This window comes from Notothenia rossii (assembly GCF_949606895.1).
Source record: "Notothenia rossii genome assembly, chromosome: 9".
NCBI lineage: Eukaryota > Metazoa > Chordata > Actinopteri > Perciformes > Nototheniidae > Notothenia > Notothenia rossii.
In genome coordinates this window covers 27,040,382-27,057,881 of record NC_136907.1, presented here as the reverse complement: position 1 = coordinate 27,057,881, position 17,500 = coordinate 27,040,382, and the positions used below count along the sequence as shown (strand labels likewise).

At 40.7% G+C, this 17,500-nt stretch overlaps 1 protein-coding gene and 1 pseudogene across 28 annotated transcripts in view; both read left to right on the top strand.

Moving 5' to 3' along the window:
- aifm1 (apoptosis inducing factor mitochondrion associated 1) overlaps window positions 1–5,501 on the top strand; it is a 31,152-nt gene extending 25,651 nt beyond the window's left edge. For all 27 annotated transcript variants that reach the window (XM_079647598.1, XM_079647595.1, XM_079647594.1 and 24 more), the window contains 4 exons: window positions 110–252; window positions 4,310–4,434; window positions 4,522–4,709; window positions 5,039–5,501. In XM_079647598.1, coding sequence (XP_079503724.1) covers window positions 110–252; window positions 4,310–4,434; window positions 4,522–4,709; window positions 5,039–5,110 — 528 coding nt within the window. In that variant the 3' untranslated portion in view covers window positions 5,111–5,501. The remainder of the gene's footprint in view (window positions 1–109; window positions 253–4,309; window positions 4,435–4,521; window positions 4,710–5,038) is intronic.
- Window positions 5,502–5,638: 137 nt separating this feature from the next.
- LOC307017811 (glycine receptor subunit alpha-2-like) overlaps window positions 5,639–17,500 on the top strand; it is a 19,307-nt pseudogene continuing 7,445 nt past the window's right edge. Inside the window, exons 1-4 of the transcript XR_013810566.1 lie at window positions 5,639–7,052; window positions 7,810–7,937; window positions 8,671–8,738; window positions 16,940–17,199. The product of XR_013810566.1 is annotated as a glycine receptor subunit alpha-2-like (transcript). The remainder of the gene's footprint in view (window positions 7,053–7,809; window positions 7,938–8,670; window positions 8,739–16,939; window positions 17,200–17,500) is intronic.

Below are 17,500 nucleotides of genomic sequence, written 5' to 3'. Positions count from 1 at the left end.
TCTTTTATCACAGTTTCCCCTTCAGGCAGACTTGGGTAACAATGCACCTCTGTAGTAGTAGAGTTATATATTTGAGTCCATCTCCTAAATCCTTTGTCTCTGGATTCAGGCGGGAGATGCTGCGTGCTTCTACGACATCAGACTGGGCCGCAGACGGGTGGAGCACCATGATCACGCCGTGGTGAGCGGGAGGCTCGCAGGGGAGAACATGACCGGAGCCAACAAACCATACTGGCATCAGTCCATGTTCTGGTGAGTGAGGGCTACTCCCCATGTCCTGCTACTGATGCTAACACAAGGTTATCCTGGGTCTCAAATTCAAAGCATTTTGCATACGAGAGCTTGAGCTGCAAGCCATGAGAGCAGCTCTAAATGGAAATGAGGGAGAAAGCGTGGTTTAGTCTGAATTGTTAAATGCACGGGTCCACATCCATCACATGCGGCCACTGTGGCAGCATGTACAATTCTACAAATGATTCAGATTAAATCCATTTAGAAGTCAGATGTACATGCATGATTGCCTTCAAGTCTTGAATACCATTAAGTTCTAAAATATTTAAACCGCCTTTAGAGGACATTAGTAGGTTTTTTTTTCATTACTCAGCCTCTTAAATGTACCATCTTTCTTAAAAAACACCTACCAGATATTCGGGGAGATCGCAAAACTTGAAGTACAGTGTGGAATATGTCCCGGACTACACGGATGAATGATATGAGTGCATGTTTTTAATAGCTGGTGAAATATGACACACTGCTGACATCATGGGTTCCATGCAGTCCCAAAGAAAACACAGGACCATGAGTCAAATAGTAGTGACTTGTGCACCAGCAGATCGTCAGATGATGTGTCGATGTTCCTCTGAATGGCTGTGAAATGTATCTGCAGAACGAGGCTGCTGAAATGCCTCCTGGGTATCACACACACATCACCTTTTTAATTCAGCAGAAGTGCACAGTTTGTTTGTTTATTTAAATGCACAGTTTTGAATTGTCTGCCTTTTTTAAGGGGACCCAGAGTTTGGGTCAAAAGTGTGGGATCATGGGAGTTTTAGTTTTTATCACCATTGACTCCAACTTTGCGTTAAATATCAAACACATTGACGGTGAAGTACTACATATGAAAACGAACATACAACACATTTCAGATACATTTTAAATGGTTAAACTTGTTGTTATAACAAAGTCTGTAACTTTACTGTCCTTTTTATATGGATGAATATTTTAGTGAAAGAAAACATACTGAAGTTCTTATGTATTATCTGTCTCTCTTGCTAACCTAGCACTACATAAAATGCCCATCATCTGCCCTACAGTAACACTGCAGCATATTGAAATGTGTCAACACATTCAAACCTCTCTCTTTATGTGTTCTCTGTGAGCTTCTGAAATCTGTGTTGTACCCTTAATCAAACTTGATCCATGTCACAACGTTTCTGTGTTGGGTCCTTACATTTGTGGGAAATAAGCCTGAAAAGTCATTGAATTTGATGAAGACGGTTTGGAAACCCAGTTGAAGCCTTTAGCGTAAGTGTTAGCACAGCAGCACTGAAACAGGTTTACAAAAAATGTTCAATAGCCATAGGTTTTAATATTGATTTAGTGTGCAGGGCAAGCTCTCAGAATGACCGCAGCAAGTCATTTGTTAAAGAGCAACTTGCAGGTTTTGCTACATTTATGCTTAACCTTGCCTGAAAATTACAATTTAAAATAAGTGAATGCAGGATTTGATATGTTTTACGAGACATACAGTGGGGGAAAAAAGTATTTAGTCAACCACCAATTGTGCAAGTTCTCCCACTTAAAAAGATGAGAGAGGCCTGTAATTTTCATCCTAACTATGAGAGACAAAATGAGAAAAAAAAATCCAGAAAATCACATTTTCTGATTTTTAAAGAATTTATTTGCAAATTATGGTGGAAAATAAGTATTTGGTCAATAACAAAAGTTAATCTCAATACTTTGTTATATACCCTTTGTTGGCAATGACAGAGGTCAAACGTTTTCTGTAAGTCTTCACAAGGTTTTCACACACTGTTGCTGGTATTTTGGCCCATTCCTCCATGCATATCTCCTCTAGAGCAGTGATGTTTTGGGGCTGTTGCTGGGCAACACGGACTTTCAACTCCCTCCAAAGATTTTCTATGGGGTTGAGATCTGGAGACTGACTAGGCCACTCCAGGACCTTGAAATGCTTCTTACGAAGCCACTCCTTCGTTGCCCGGGCGGTGTGTTTGGGATCATTGTCATGCTGAAAGACCCAGCCACGTTTCATCTTCAATGCCCTTGCTGATGGAAGGAGGTTGTCACTCAAAATCTCACGATACATGGCCCCATTAATTCTTTCCTTTACACGGATCAGTCGTCCTGGTCCCTTTGCAGAAAAACAGCCCCAAAGCATGATGTTTCCACCCCCATGTTTCACAGTAGGTATGGTGTTCTTTGGATGCAACTCAGCATTCTTTCTCCTCCAAACACGTCTAGTTGAGTTTTTACCAAAAAGTTCTATTTTGGTTTCATCTGACCACATGACATTCTCCCAATCCTCTTCTGGATCATCTAAATGCTCTCTAGCAAACTTCAGACGGGCCTGGACATGTACTGGCTTAAGCAGGGGGACACGTCTGGCACTGCAGGATTTGAGTCCCTGGCGGCGTAAACTGTTACTGATGGTAGCCTTTGTTACTTTGCTCACCGTTCTTGTGATCATTTTGACCCCACGGGGTGAGATCTTGCGTGGAGCCCCAGATCGAGGGAGATTATCAGTGGTCTTGTATGTCTTCCATTTTCTAATAACTGCTCCCACAGTGGATTTCTTCACACCAAGCTGCTTACCTAATGCAGATTCAGTATTCCCAGCCTGGTGCAGGTCTACAATTTTGTTTCTGGTGTCCTTTGACAGCTCTTTGGTCTTGGCCATAGTGGAGTTTGGAGTGTGACTGTTTGAGGTTGTGGACAGGTGTCTTTTACTGATAACGAGTTCAAACAGGTGCCATTAATACAGTTAACAAGTGAAGGACAGAGGAGGCTCTTAAAGAAGAAGTTACAGGTCTGTGAGAACCAGACATCTTGTTTGTTTGTAGGTGACCAGATACTTATTTTCCACCATAATTGGCAAATAAATTCTTTAAAAATCAGACAATGTGATTTTCTTTTCTCATTTTCTCTCTCATAGTTGAGGTATACCTAGGATGAAAATTACAGGCTTCTCATCTTTTTAAGTGGGAGAACTTGCACAATTGGTGACTGACTAAATACTTATTTGCCCCACTGTAAGGGCAGGAATTCAGAGGTGAAAGGAGCCGTTTTGAGCTCTGCTACTAAAAACTGCTTTTTTAAACGTCAAACGCGTCATATTACAACTTTCTCGGACTCGTTCTCTGCCTAATCCGCGGTAGTAGTTTGTAGTGGTTGTGATTTAGTGAGCTGGTATTTTTTTCGGTAATTTTACATTGCATTTCACCATTTGTAATCATAGTGAGCTGGAGTTTTTGCAGGTTGCACAAACTCCAGCCTGTCAGGGCATCGAGTCCACAGTTTCCCTAACAGGAAAAGGACCGAGCTAGCTTTCACTCCTGGGTGCACATACTCTCCACAGCTGAAGCCTATCAAACAAAACGTTTATCAGGAAACCGTGTTACATTTTTTTTATGCGGAACTAAAAATGTCTTACAAAAACGACGCCAGATGTCACTGTAGTGTATATTTTTGGAAAATCTAGTGTATGCATCATTTTCCTACACATGTATTCGCTGGGGGCTCTAACCTCATCATTTATCACCAATTTCACATTTCACTGTTTTGACAGTTTTAAATCTAAAAGTTTCTTTCTTTCTTTTAAACTTCAGCAGAACTATTTTAACAGAAGTTTGCACAATCTTTTTTTTTTGCTTAGAAAAATTAGCATGTTTAGCTCATGTGTCAACTCCTAGTGGCTCCATCTCAGAATGAGTCAGCCGTCTGAGGGCACCGGTTTACAGTCAGACTCACAAATTGAGACGTTTCTGAGTGTAGCTAGATACAAAAAAAAAATGAAACTGAAACCCAAACAGCTTTCAGTAGATTCTGCATTGTTGGAGGACAAAGTCACTGCAACCCCCAACAAATCGTTCTCGGCCATAACTTAAGATCACATATGCTTATTGTAAGACTTTCCGACAAATACCAAATAGGATAAATGATGAAGGGAGGATATTTTGGATTATGGAGCCTTTAAAAAAAAAAAAAACTGCAACTTGGAGAATGCTTCTTGATCTGAAATCTTTGATTTAACTTCTTCAACAATATGTTTCTCAATGTCCTCTTCTCTCAGGAGCGACCTTGGGCCTGATGTGGGCTACGAGGCCATTGGGATAGTTGACAGCAGCCTACCAACAGTAGGAGTGTTTGCCAAAGCCACTGCCAAGGATACACCTAGAGCTGCCACAGAGCTATCAGGTATTTCAGAAATATTGATCAAATATAAAAAAACTGAATTTGAGGAACCATGCTAAGATTAAGGTTTACCCCTTTAATGTATGACAGGAACTGGTATCCGGTCAGAGAGTGAGACAGAAGACACAGCCACCAGCCCAGTGGCCTCCCCCACGCCCACTCCCTCTGGATCCCACAAAGACGAGTACGGAAAGGGAGTCATCTTCTACCTGAGGGACAAGGTGGTGGTGGGAATCATCCTGTGGAACGTGTTCAACAGGATGCCCATCGCTAGGAAGGTACGTCACTGTTAGAAAAATGCTTTGTGTCTTATAAGGATTCAAAATCTTGTTTTGGTTCTGCAAATCGGCCAAAATCAGCAACCTAATTTGTCTATAGTCGCCTTTTAAAAATATATATACTGCTTCTTTTTTTACCATGTTGTACGTACAGTATCTGCTATTTGTTTTTTAATTGTGAGATACTTGTAAGATACTTATCTTTTTTAAGTCTTTTCTCTTAACTTTTTCTGCACTAAACTTATGCCGTTGTAATAATATACATTTCCCCCTTGCGGGACAAACAAAGGAATTCTGATTCTGATTGTGTTCTGTAAATCTTTTTGTAGATCATCAAGGACGGAGAGGAACACTCAGATCTGAACGAAGTTGCCAAACTGTTCAACATCCACGACGATTAAGATGGCCGCCACTTATGAAAGCAGGGAGAGTTACGTTTCATGTCAAAACTGAACTTTGGCAGGCATTGCCTGCCTCACTCTTGAAGACACAACCAATCACACAAGAAAAAACAACAGAATTCATGTAAATGATGTCATGTCGCTGAAATGTGTTTCATAAATGGGAATTTCTGTGTTTCACCTGTTTACGCTTCTTTTTCTATCCAGGAAAAATCATTGTCTTCTTTTCCACCCAAAACCTTTGCTCATGTTTAGAAAAAAACAAGATGTGATGTGCCAGTAGTGTCATACCAGTTTGCACAAATGCTGAGCGTGGAATATTGTTTTTCTGTGTGTGATCAGAGCAGCTCGTCGTGAGAGAAGCTGCAATAAAGGCTATTTTTAAATTGGAGTGATCCCATTATTGTTATTTTGCTCGCAGATAGTAACTCTGATGACGGATCAGTTGAAGGGCATTCTGCGCTCTGTGTGCTTGAGCTCATCTGTCCTCGAGCATTTTCATCATTGCGAGCTGTTTGCAAAACTGACTTCAATCATTCATGTGACCTATAGTGATTGCACCATTTAACATGATTTAATGTTAAAGGTCTACTTTTGCCTCAGATAAGAGCACTGTACTCTGGCAGTTGTGTAAAGGGCACCTGACATGTATGTCTACATTTCACAGTTTATTTAATCAAGCAAATGTGCGCTCCAACAACTTGGCCTACTTATCCTGTCCGGAGGTAAAGATGTTCAAGCATGCAGCAACATTGCTGTTTTTTTTTTGTTCTGCTGTGGGCTTCTTGTTATTAGGATTGCATTCATGTTGGCATCCCCACACATTTCTTATCCTTTTTGACACTTTGGTGTGGTGAACAGCGTTTCAAGTGTGAGGCGGAACACGTGCAGCCATAATGTCCCATCGCCCATCTTTGACGTTAATTTTTTATGAGTAAATGGATGAACTGCCTCCCCTTCTGTACGGAGGAATAAACATGAGCTTCCACATTTGTATTTGAATTTGCCTGGCGATCTGAGGAGGAAATAATTAGACGGGGAAACATGGGACAGTTCTGCTTAACATAAATAACCTCTGTATGTTAGCTGACACTTAAAGGAACGTCTTACACTTGAGTTAGTCGATATATATATATATATATATATATATTTCATATTTATCATATATTTAATGCAACGACAATCTGGCATTACACTTTGCTGCTTTTTCTCTGAATATGTCCTAAATAGGAGGATGTGATTAAGCATGTTTTATAATTGTAGATTCTTTAGTCTTAATTTAAATGATCAGATCTCTTCTGTAGACGAGTGCACCCTAAAGGACATTATATACCATGTTTTTTTAAGTGAAATGTAGAATTGACCTACATGTAAATCATTTTAAGGACAATAATCTATTTGGCAAGATGGAGATTAAACTTTTTTCTAGATTTAATGTATTAATCTCTTGCAGTGCTTTATCATTACTCAGCAATTGTTGGACATTAGTTAAACAAGATATACATACAATAATGTTTTATTTAATCTTTAAATATTGTATTCTTATAAATAGTTGAATTCTAACGCAAAAAGTATTACTGCTAATCTGATGCCCTGGTGGGAGGGGGGGATGCTGGCCACTCTGGAAATGCTCCTGTCTCTTTAAATATTCTTGCAGTAATTCCTTGAACATGCACATGGCCATGAAAAAGAGATAAAGCTTGAAGACATCCACACAAACCCAGGCTTTGTGAATAATACAGCAGCTGCTTCCTGTGTTTTACACCTGCAGATAGGGAGGAGGAGGAGAGAACACACAGTCAGTCTAATGAGCAACAACAAGTCCTCGGCTCTCATCTTCTTCCCTCCATCGCTCCTACAGCTGTTCTTTCTACCAACTTAAAATGCTGTTGCACATCTGGTGTATAGTTTGGGCTTCTTCTCTCATTCTTCTGCACAGCAGGTAAGATACTTTGTTAACCTTGCTAAACTTATTTGTTGGTGAAAGCTGTATGCATTTTAATCAGCTGTTGGAATGTTAATACATGGGGGTGTGCTGCATTTTAAATACTTTGACATTGACAGGTATATAACTAAAAATAATAAGGAATAAGATGTTATCGTTAAATTGAGATGCATTAAATATGTTTTGATTTAAAATACAAAGACTACAAAATGTTGATTATTGTGAGATGCAGGAACATACTGAACAGCCAAAAAAGAAGATAATTCTTAGTTTTTAAGACGTGTGCTGAAGTCATTTCATAAATAATCTGACCATTTTAACTTTATCTGTCTATAATTATGCTAAAATATTGAAATCATAAATACATTTTTTAATAGTATACAGTTTATTACAAATGTATTAACAGTTGAAAAAAACATGTTTTGTAACTAATGCAGTTGTAATGCATGTGCTGTTCCAGCTAAAGTCACATTATTTAAATAACCATATTTAGCATCGTTTGTAGTTATAGTAAGGTATCTTTCCAAAGGTAACATTTGAGTTCTATAATATGATTTACCCCAAACAAGATTTAGTACTTGTAATACATTTTTAGTTTTTTATATTATAAGTGTGTTATAAATCAAATGTATGATTATGAGCATATCCAGATTTACATTTTTTTATTTTTTTTATTTTAAGTAATGACATAAATAAAGAGCATAGGGGAAATAATCATGTATTAATGATAACAGTTTGTCCCGTCGTCCTGCAGGTCTGTGCTCTGTAAGGAGATGAAGCTCCCCAGCAGGGCAGCCAAGCCCCCCTCCCCATCTGGCTTTCTGGACAAACTGATGGGACGCACATCTGGCTACGACGCCCGCATCAGACCCAACTTCAAAGGTAACGCTGTGTGGCGTGGGGGGCGGGACAGGACAGGTGTGGGGAAACAGTGATTTTGCGGTGCAATCTGGGCAGTGAAGTAGCACAAATCCTTCACAGATGGGCGGAAGTAAGAGGTGCTGCAGGCTTGTGTTTGTCATGTGTTGTTACTGTTTTCATTCTGACCCACAGCCGTAGGTGATGATTATTTTACACTGACTTCTTGTTGAGATTGGTCATAGATGTGCACTTCCCCTCATATGTTACCCAACAGGCCCATTTCAGTCCAATGCAGATCCTCTCTGACATACTCCCCCCGCCCCCCCTCACTCTCTGGGGGTCACACATCATATTTTTTTCATATTTGCTCCACATCTTCGTCAGTGCATGGTGGAGAAAATCCCAGATGATTATCTATAAATACACTAATGTAACTAAAGGGGAATCAATAAATCATTGCCTCTGAAGTATGAGTCCCTAAAATATTAAAAGTTTTCGCTGGTCCACGGATACTACACTAATGGGAGCGTACTGGAGATGACAACACAATGTCATGCTGCTCTTCTTGGAAAAGTCTATTTATCAAGACACAACATGTCACATTATGAGCGAGCAGAGGAGAGAGATTTTGCCTGAAACATTCTGCTCCTCAGTTGGCCTCAATACTTCATGCGGTCTGCTCAGAAAAACCTCAGGAGTGTTTTGGAAGAAATCACTGTGAGGGTAATGTGTGATGACAATCTGCTTCTGTCAGGTCCTCCTGTCAACGTCACCTGCAACATCTTCATCAACAGCTTCGGATCCATCACTGAAACAACCATGGTGAGGATTTTCTTTATCATACTTTTTATGGATAATATACTGGTGATGAAAATCTGCTTTTTCAACCAATGGATATCACCATAAAACTTCCCCACTCGCATCAAGAAAATGATATTGTATGACATGTTTCTGCACACATTGTTTAAAAATGCAAATGAGGCATTATCTTATTAATAGTAGAAATGAATACAAATTCAACATTGGATAAACCTAGGTTAAAAGTCTTGATTTTATTATAATGAAACATTTTTACAGAGGGAAAATGTGATATATCTATTATTACTATGAAGGATATATGACCAAGCCCCCCTGTAAAAACTTCCAAATCTAAAAAGGAATTGAACCAGTTAACGTTGTTGTATGTAAGTACTATTCAATTAAAGATTTCTGGCTTATACAAACAACTAATTTTGAGGGAAACAGATATGTAATGTAAAACTCAGGTAAAAGGGTAATACTAATATGTTTTCTCAAAGGCATTATTTACTGCTTACTTTGGCGAAACTTAGAAGAAAACTACAGATGAAAATAGAGGACTGTGAAAACCTTAATGTGTATTTTGGATCTTTGTTTTAATTATTTAAAATGGCCCTATTATGCTCATTTTCTGGTTCATATTTGTATTTTGTGCCTCTACTGTGACATGTGTCCATGCTTTAAAGGGCCCATGTCATGCTTTTCTGGTTATTACCCCTCCCCTTCTGTGTAATGAAGGTTTTTATGCATGTAAACGGTCTGCAGAGACACAAACCCTCAAAGTACACCCTGTAGTGAGTAAAACTCTAATACAGAAAATACCTGTCTATGCTGCCCCAGAACACCTCGTTGGGGATTTCTCTTTTTCCATTGTTTAATTCTTGGGTATAGTGACGTATTTCGGGTATAGTGACGTAACGCAACGGCTCCGCACATTGGTCCAAATAGACCTATCCGCGGAGCCGTTACGTTTGGACCAATCCGCTGACTTCCTCACACACACACACTCGGCGGGACGTTGCGAGGCTCGCTGCTGCGAGGAGCGGGACACTGTGAGCTAGCTCATTGATGTGGGGTCGGTGAGACAGCGAAACACCGCGGAACTCAGACTGGGCACACACACAAACTCCCAGCCAGGCTGCGGGTGTGTGTGTGTGCCCATGCTGAGTTCCGCGCTGTCTCGCAGACGGCCACTGGGCTCACAGGGAGGGGGGGGCGGCAGAAACTCCAACAAGCCGTTTAGGAAAGAGTGAATACACATACTTTAAAGAGTTGCTGTATGAGAAACCAATGTGAGTTTGGAAGATTTCACAGTATAAATGTATTTTAGTAGACCCCAACAATGGAATTATGATCAGTAGAAATGGCCATGACATGGGACCTTTAATGTTTAAAAAGGTCTTTATTCTTCTCATACTGTCTGTGCTGCAGCACCTTTTTTTACCCTCTGTCTGAAACCAGAGCCCAGTCTGCCATGATTGGTTAGCTGGCCACCTCTTTTGTGATTAGTCAACCGCTTACAGATGTCCCGCCCCTTAGCCTCACATCACATAGAATATGTTGAACCACTAGCCAATAGAGTGGTGCAGTGACGAGTCCTAAAACCCGGAAGTGAGTTAGCATTTTACCACTACGGGGTTGCGGTCGGATAGTTTAAAAATCAGCTCCTAAATTCTAACCATATCTCCTATTCCTTGACCTCTGAGTGAAACGTCACGGGGTTAAGGGATAGTGGATAGGAGAATTCAAAAGGACTTAGGAGAAGAGACTGCGGTACTTTAGAGCAGTGGTTCCCAAACTTTTTGGGCCCAAGGCACACCAAAGGACAAGTAAAAATCTCAAGGCACACCTACCCTAAAATAGCCCTTATAACACGTGTTATCACTCATATCATGTAAAATATCTGTAAATGTGCATACTTATTTACTAATGGCAAATAAAATGTGACAAAGACAACTATATTACTCATGAAATATTTATTAACGAAAAAAAAAAAAAATTAATTTATAAATATAAATATATATATATATATATTATATATATATATATAATATATATATTATATAATTTATTAAACTTTAGCAAATTAGGCTTCATCAAAGCAGCAACACACTCATTTAAACCAGACAGGTCACAAAATTAAAAATGAGGCAACGGAAACTCAGCAGAAACTCAGCACAGAGAACTGTCAATGCAAGGAAACATGGTCCTGAACTACAAATTATGAATATAACATTTCACCAATCAGCATTGAAACATGTGCTATTTTAAAATTTGCCTATTTACAGATTAATGGGATACATGTGCCTGTCGGGGCGCGCAGATTTTTTTAATCCTCGGTGGCACTGAAGAGAGGGCAACTCGCAAGTCCTGTTCAACAGACAGCCGTGACCTGCTGTTGTTCTTCATATAAATCAGAGTAGAGAACGCCAGCTCACACAGGTAGGTAGTGGGAAAATGAAGTAGTTGCTCAATCGCGTGGTGGGAGATGCTTGGGTACTCCGATGCAGAAGCCAACCAAAACTGATCCAGTGGGAGCTCACTGAATTTGAGTTTCAGTGTGCGGTCCACACGGAGCTCTGCGCACTCCTCTCTCTCTTTCATGGAGAGCTTCTCTGTGGAGGATTCCTGGTGGAATGGGTCTTGGATCCAGTCATAGTCCTCGATGTCAGCCACACGTGGAAAATACTGCTCAAACCTCTCTTTTAAGGTCTGAAGGTGTTCCGCATACACAGCGCGCTCCTTAGCTGCCTGCGGCGCAGCTGATGTCAGCGGGAACATGTCCATGGAGCCCTGCTCCAAAGCCTCCTGCCACAGGAGAAGTTTGCCCATAAACCCCCGAATCTTATCTGTGGACGATAAAATGTTTTCATTCCTTCCCTGAAGCTTGGCGTTTAACTCGTTCAGATGCCCAAATATGTCTGCGAGGTAAGCCAGCCTGGCGCACCACCTCTCATCCGCGAGCTTGTCTTTATGTGGGACAGCGTTTTCACCTGAAAACTCCAAAAGCTGTTCCCGAAGCTCATAAAGACGGGATAGGACTTTCCCCCGTGACAGCCAACGTACCTCTGTGTGCAGGATCAGGCTTTGGTGGTCGGCTCCCATCTCGGCGCACAGCTGGGAGAAGAGGCGAGATTTCAGGGGCCTTGATTTTATGTAATTCACCATCTGCACGGCCTGATTCAGCACCTCAGTCAACTCCGGGGGCATGGTTTTGGCAACCAATGCCTCTCGGTGCAGAATGCAGTGGTTTGTCACGATATGTGGGTTTTGTGCCCTCACCTTAGCAATGAATCCTTTCACTCTCCCCGTCATGCTCGCCGCACCATCTGTGCAAAGACCGACGCACATATTCCAGGTCAGACTGTTCTCTTTAAAATAGTCATTAGTTACCCTGAATATTTCCTCTCCCGTGGTGTGGCTTTCCATTTCTTTGCAGAATAAAAATGTCTCTTTGATGGAGTCAGCATCAACATATCTGACGTTTGCCAGAAGTTGGGCAGCCCCACTGATGTCCGTAGATTCATCTATTTGGAGGGAAAATTTGCCGCTCGCCTGCAGTTTCTCTGCCAAATGTTCCTCAATGTCTTCGGACATGTCGTCGATTCTTCTTTTGATCGTATTATCAGACGACGGCACTTTCGATAGCTCATTTGCGGCATCTGGACCCAGCATGACACCTGCAAGTATTTTGCAAGCAGGGAGGATGAGTGTCTCCGCTATTGTGTGAGGCTTCTTCTGCTTTGCAATGAGCTCCGCTAGCATGTAACTCGCCTCCATTGCCTTATCAGACACTTTCACAGAATCCAACAAACGTCCTTGCTGCCTCTGGTTCAGATCCCGCGCTCTTCTGAAGTAGTCCAAGTTACTGTGAACATGGGCGGGATGTTTGGTTTCCAAGTGCCTCTTCAGCTTGCTTGGAACCATGTTAGCATTAGCTAACTTCTCCCGACAGACGACGCACTCGGGCTGAGGATTGTTCACATCCCCGGTCCAAATGAAGCCATAAGACAGATAACTGTCATGGTACTGTCTGCTGACAGTTTTTTTCCTCTTCTCTTTCGGTGGTGGGTTGTCGGCAGTCTCTACACTGGTGGTTGCTGGTTTGCTCCGCACAAGAAAGCGCTCCATTTTCCCGCTTGCTTGTTTCTCAGTTTTAATATTGTCCTTCAGCCTTTGATGTGTCACAGTCTTATAAATCCCACCTGCGCAACTGCGTTAACAGCGGAATACGGGGTTCTGTGAGGATTATTTTTTAAATAATCGTTTTTAGGTATAGAGTTTGCCTCTGTATTATGAAATGTGTGCATACAAAGTACTGATATAGTAAATAAAAAAATAATTATTTTTGTGTAGTTGTATATTGCAATAATAACGTATGTTTGTCACAAAATCCCACGGCACACCTGGGCTTGCCTCACGGCACACCAGTGTGCCGCGGCACACCGTTTGGGAACCACTGCTTTAGAGAATCCGAATGCACTTTTCACTATCCGACGTGTTTATGATGCGCCCAGCGGACGTCATTGTGTGCGTCTGCTGCTGTGGTGAAAGTATGGAAACTACAGTGTTCTATACAACGGACTACATGGATGTTTAATAAGAACGAGGGACTACTGTAAACTCATCTAGAGACTCTGCACCGTGCTCTGATGCTGTTGCTTTATGCTTTATGAACGTGGACAACAGAGAAACATATTCTTCATGACCAAAGTTGTAATTGAAATAAAAAAGGAAAGTGAAATGTATGCTCGTCACCCTCTCCCTCCGGTCCACATTAATACAAATGATCCCAATACGTATGATTGTATGAAAATATCTTAAAATAAATACAAATGTATTTATTATAAACGTTAGTCCTTAACATATATCACTGTGTATATCACCATTCAAACCTCTTTTAAAAGTTGAACAAACTCCACACAGCTCAGTGAAATGTAGACTTTATTTGACAATTTCAGTAAAATCTAATGTTCATATTTCTCTTTTTGATTATAATACTGATGAACGTTCAAAACAAAGCACTTTGGCAAGTTACAACATACGTTTTAAAATGCTTAATAAGCACCGTAACTTTCATGATATAACTTCTCCGTCATAATCGTTTGTTTCCGTGAACGGGCGACTGTTGTGTGACGGCAAATGCTGCGGCTGCAAGGCATTGTGGGGCAGCATTTTCTCCTCTCCTTTCGGTTAGGGAGGTCCAGTGGTTCCTAAGCTAAAGGAGGTTATAAAGGAAGTTTGAAACCTCCTTTCCTATCATTCTAGAGAATTCGAACGGCACTTATCATGGCTGCCACTGAGGGACTTCCGGGTCACTTCACTCGGTTAGGAAGGTTCCAAAGCTAAATGGACTATTCTACTTCAGCCCGGGTTCCCTCGTCTCAGAGTCAATGACATTTCTCCAGAGGATTTAGGAAAATAGCTGGAAATAAGGTCTGTGGTTGAAACAAATTTAAGAGACGCATCACGTTTTGTTGTACGACATTTAATACATCAGCAGTGACCCCACTGGTGATTCTTGAAGAGTTTGCGTGTCTGAAAAACGATGGTTGTTAACATGTGGCTGAATAGGACTACAGAAGTTGTCGAGGCCGTTTTACGTCATTACACCGAACACGTAAACACTCCCGCTAAGTTTGTTTTCCCTGTTCTGCTTGAAAGCAAGTACCTGCGCTCTTGCAAACTGTTAAAACAAAAGCTTCAACTTGTACAATTTTGAATCTGTAGTTTTGAATATGGATCTTAAGTCGGAGTGACGTTGAAGCAGCGACCCTGCTGTAGTTCGTTTATAGCATAACGTTAGCATTTTTGCTTCTAGCGATTAGATTCATGATTAGAAAATTATAAAAGTATGGTAGACATGTGGATATTATCCGGCTGAACAAAACGTGCATTCATCAAACAGGTTGGTTTTCCACAGTCCTTATTTCAAGCTATTTTCCAAAATCCTATGGAGAAATCCCATTGCTTTTTTGTCGAGGGAACCCATGCACAGTTTATTTCCGGGTAAATACGTCACCCCTGCACCACTCTGTTGAAGTGCAATTGTTATGATGTCACTATGTTACAGATGTAAGGACTCCACTTGAGGCATTTCAGGCTGGACGGGGGGTGTGTGGGAGAACTAAAAATATATAATAGGGCCCCTTTAAAAAGAAGATACGTTATGGAGGCAAAATAGCCAATATCACAATATTGGACTAGTGCGTAGAAGAGGATGTTAAAGTCAACATTCTATGGGCTTACAGTACCTCTAGTCTGTCAGCGATAGACGATGTTGACCTGTTGTTCTTTCAAATGATTCTAAATATGGCAGAGCGGGGGCAATACAATATTTAAACAGTTTCCTGTCGGGACCTTTACAGGAATAACGGTTAAAAGTGATGCTGTAGCAGTCAGTTTCAGTCATTTTATCGTCCGTATGTCAGAGGCTCTGTGAATTATGTGCCACGGATTTATGTGGGTAAGAATCATGTTAAAACTGTGGGGGGACAAAGTACAGAGGTTTTCTTCGTTGCTACTCTTTGAATAGAAATTTAAAAAAGTACATACACATGAATGCAGTACGGCCAATTTGAGAATGATATTTTAAAAATGCAAGTGTAAAAATCACTATTATAATGCAGAGACAATTCTATTTTAACCTACTTTACAAACTGCTCTATACCTTAATCTATCATCATTTATTGTTGATTTTGTAATAATACAAGCCTGCCCATTTATCAGATCCTTTTTTATTGTCTGGCTCTTCTTCGCTTTGGAACAGGTTTAATGATGCCTACACATAGTGTCATTAGATGATGAGTAATGTATGGCTTTAACACCATCTTGTACGTTCATTACAAAATGCCAGCTATGTTCTTATCCCTCCGTCTGTCGGGTAAGGACAAATCCTGTTTTCAAGAGTGGGTTTAGTGAGAGCTGGTCTTGTTTTTTACTCCCTTACATCCTTTTTGCAAAAATACCTCGAGGCACAGTCATCATATTTTAATTAATGAAATTGTAAGTGAGGTTTTCTGTCATTCAGGTTATGGGCACTCAAGTCTGTTTGTCAGCATTCATTTATTTATCTTTGCGCAGACAGAGTTTGAGAGCGCGCGCCATGCGCTGCAGGTTCATTTGTTGTGGCTTGAGACTTGTTCCAGTGTACATGATCTTACCCCCCCCCCCCAAAAAAAATACTTAGAGGCAGACAGTTATGCAAACTGACAAGCAAGAGAAAATTATTCACTAGCGCAAGCTGCAAATACAGAAAACATAACCTTATGGCAACCAGGGCACAGTAAAAAGTGATGCACAGGGCTAACTAGGTTCAAGGGGCATCTATTATACTCATTTGTAAGTTCATATCAGTATGTAGTGCCTCTACTGTGACATGACTCCATGCTTTAATGTTCAGAAAGCTCTTTACTTTTCTCATACTGCCTGTGCTGCAGCACCTCTTTTCACCCTCTGTCTGAGACCAGAGCCCAGTCTGCTCTGATTGGTTAGCTGGACGGCTCTATTGTGATTGGTCAACCTCTTAGAGAGATGATTAGAGGCATTTCAGTGTGTGGGGGAGAAACACACTGGTCTGCACATTTTAGCCTCTGCAGACCATTTACATGCAGAAAAACCTATAAAACACACTACAGGAAAGCGAAGACCCTAAATGCACAATAGGGCCTCTTCAATTCCTGATGTATACTCTCAGTGTGTCAGCTGGAAGCAGTTATCCATGGCATGTGGTGCCACAGGACGTTCAGCAAGGTTGATTCTGAATTGTTGTTGTGTTTTCAGTTTTTTTAGCATTTTGTTTGAAAAAAATATTTTTTGAAATGCCGTCAATCAATAATTCAAACTTTATTTGTTTAGAACCTTTCGTACAGGTTAGTGCAGTGCAATTTGCTTTGCAGATGACTGACAAGCAGAAAAAATAATGTGGACCGTTAAAGATAAAACACTGTAAAATAAAAGCTATATTGATTAAATAACAATAAAATGTAATACAATGGTACAATTTAAATACAAGTGATTCATTTAAAATATGTAAAATAGAATAACATGGTCCAACTAAATTACAATACATAATGAATTAAACAATGCATAACATGATTTACCTTTTAAAATGTCAATATGATTCTACTAAGGCAAGAAAATTAAACCACCTATGGCTATATATTTTATTTCAGTCATGTATAACTCTTAATATGAATTCCTCAATATGTTTCAATTCTATACAGGACTACCGGCTCAATGTGTTTCTGCGACAGCAGTGGAATGACCCCCGGCTGGCCTATAAGGAATATCCGGACGACTCTCTGGACCTGGACCCCTCCATGTTGGACTCCATTTGGAAGCCTGACCTGTTCTTTGCAAATGAAAAGGGAGCTAACTTCCATGAGGTCACAACAGACAACAAACTGCTCAGGATATTCTCCAACGGAAACGTCCTCTACAGCATCAGGTGATCTGCTTTTACTGATCTATAAATCCTCTCTGAGTTTATAATGCACAAGGATGTGTTCCTCTATCTGGCTCTACAAACCCAGCTCCATGGCGTTTTAAGGTCGTCGACAGAACATGAAGTTGTAGTCTCGAGTCTCTGAGGATATTCCAACAACATGTTTGTTTCACTCCAGTTCAGCTCAGCTATCATTGTGTTGACCAGCACCCACTGTGAATAATAACTGCGGGCTAAAACAGAGTTGGGTCATAATGTGGCACTAAAGCAGTGGTGAATTGTAGCGTAATGGAGTTCATTAGAATAGAAGAAAGATGAAGCAGTGACATGTGTAAAGCTC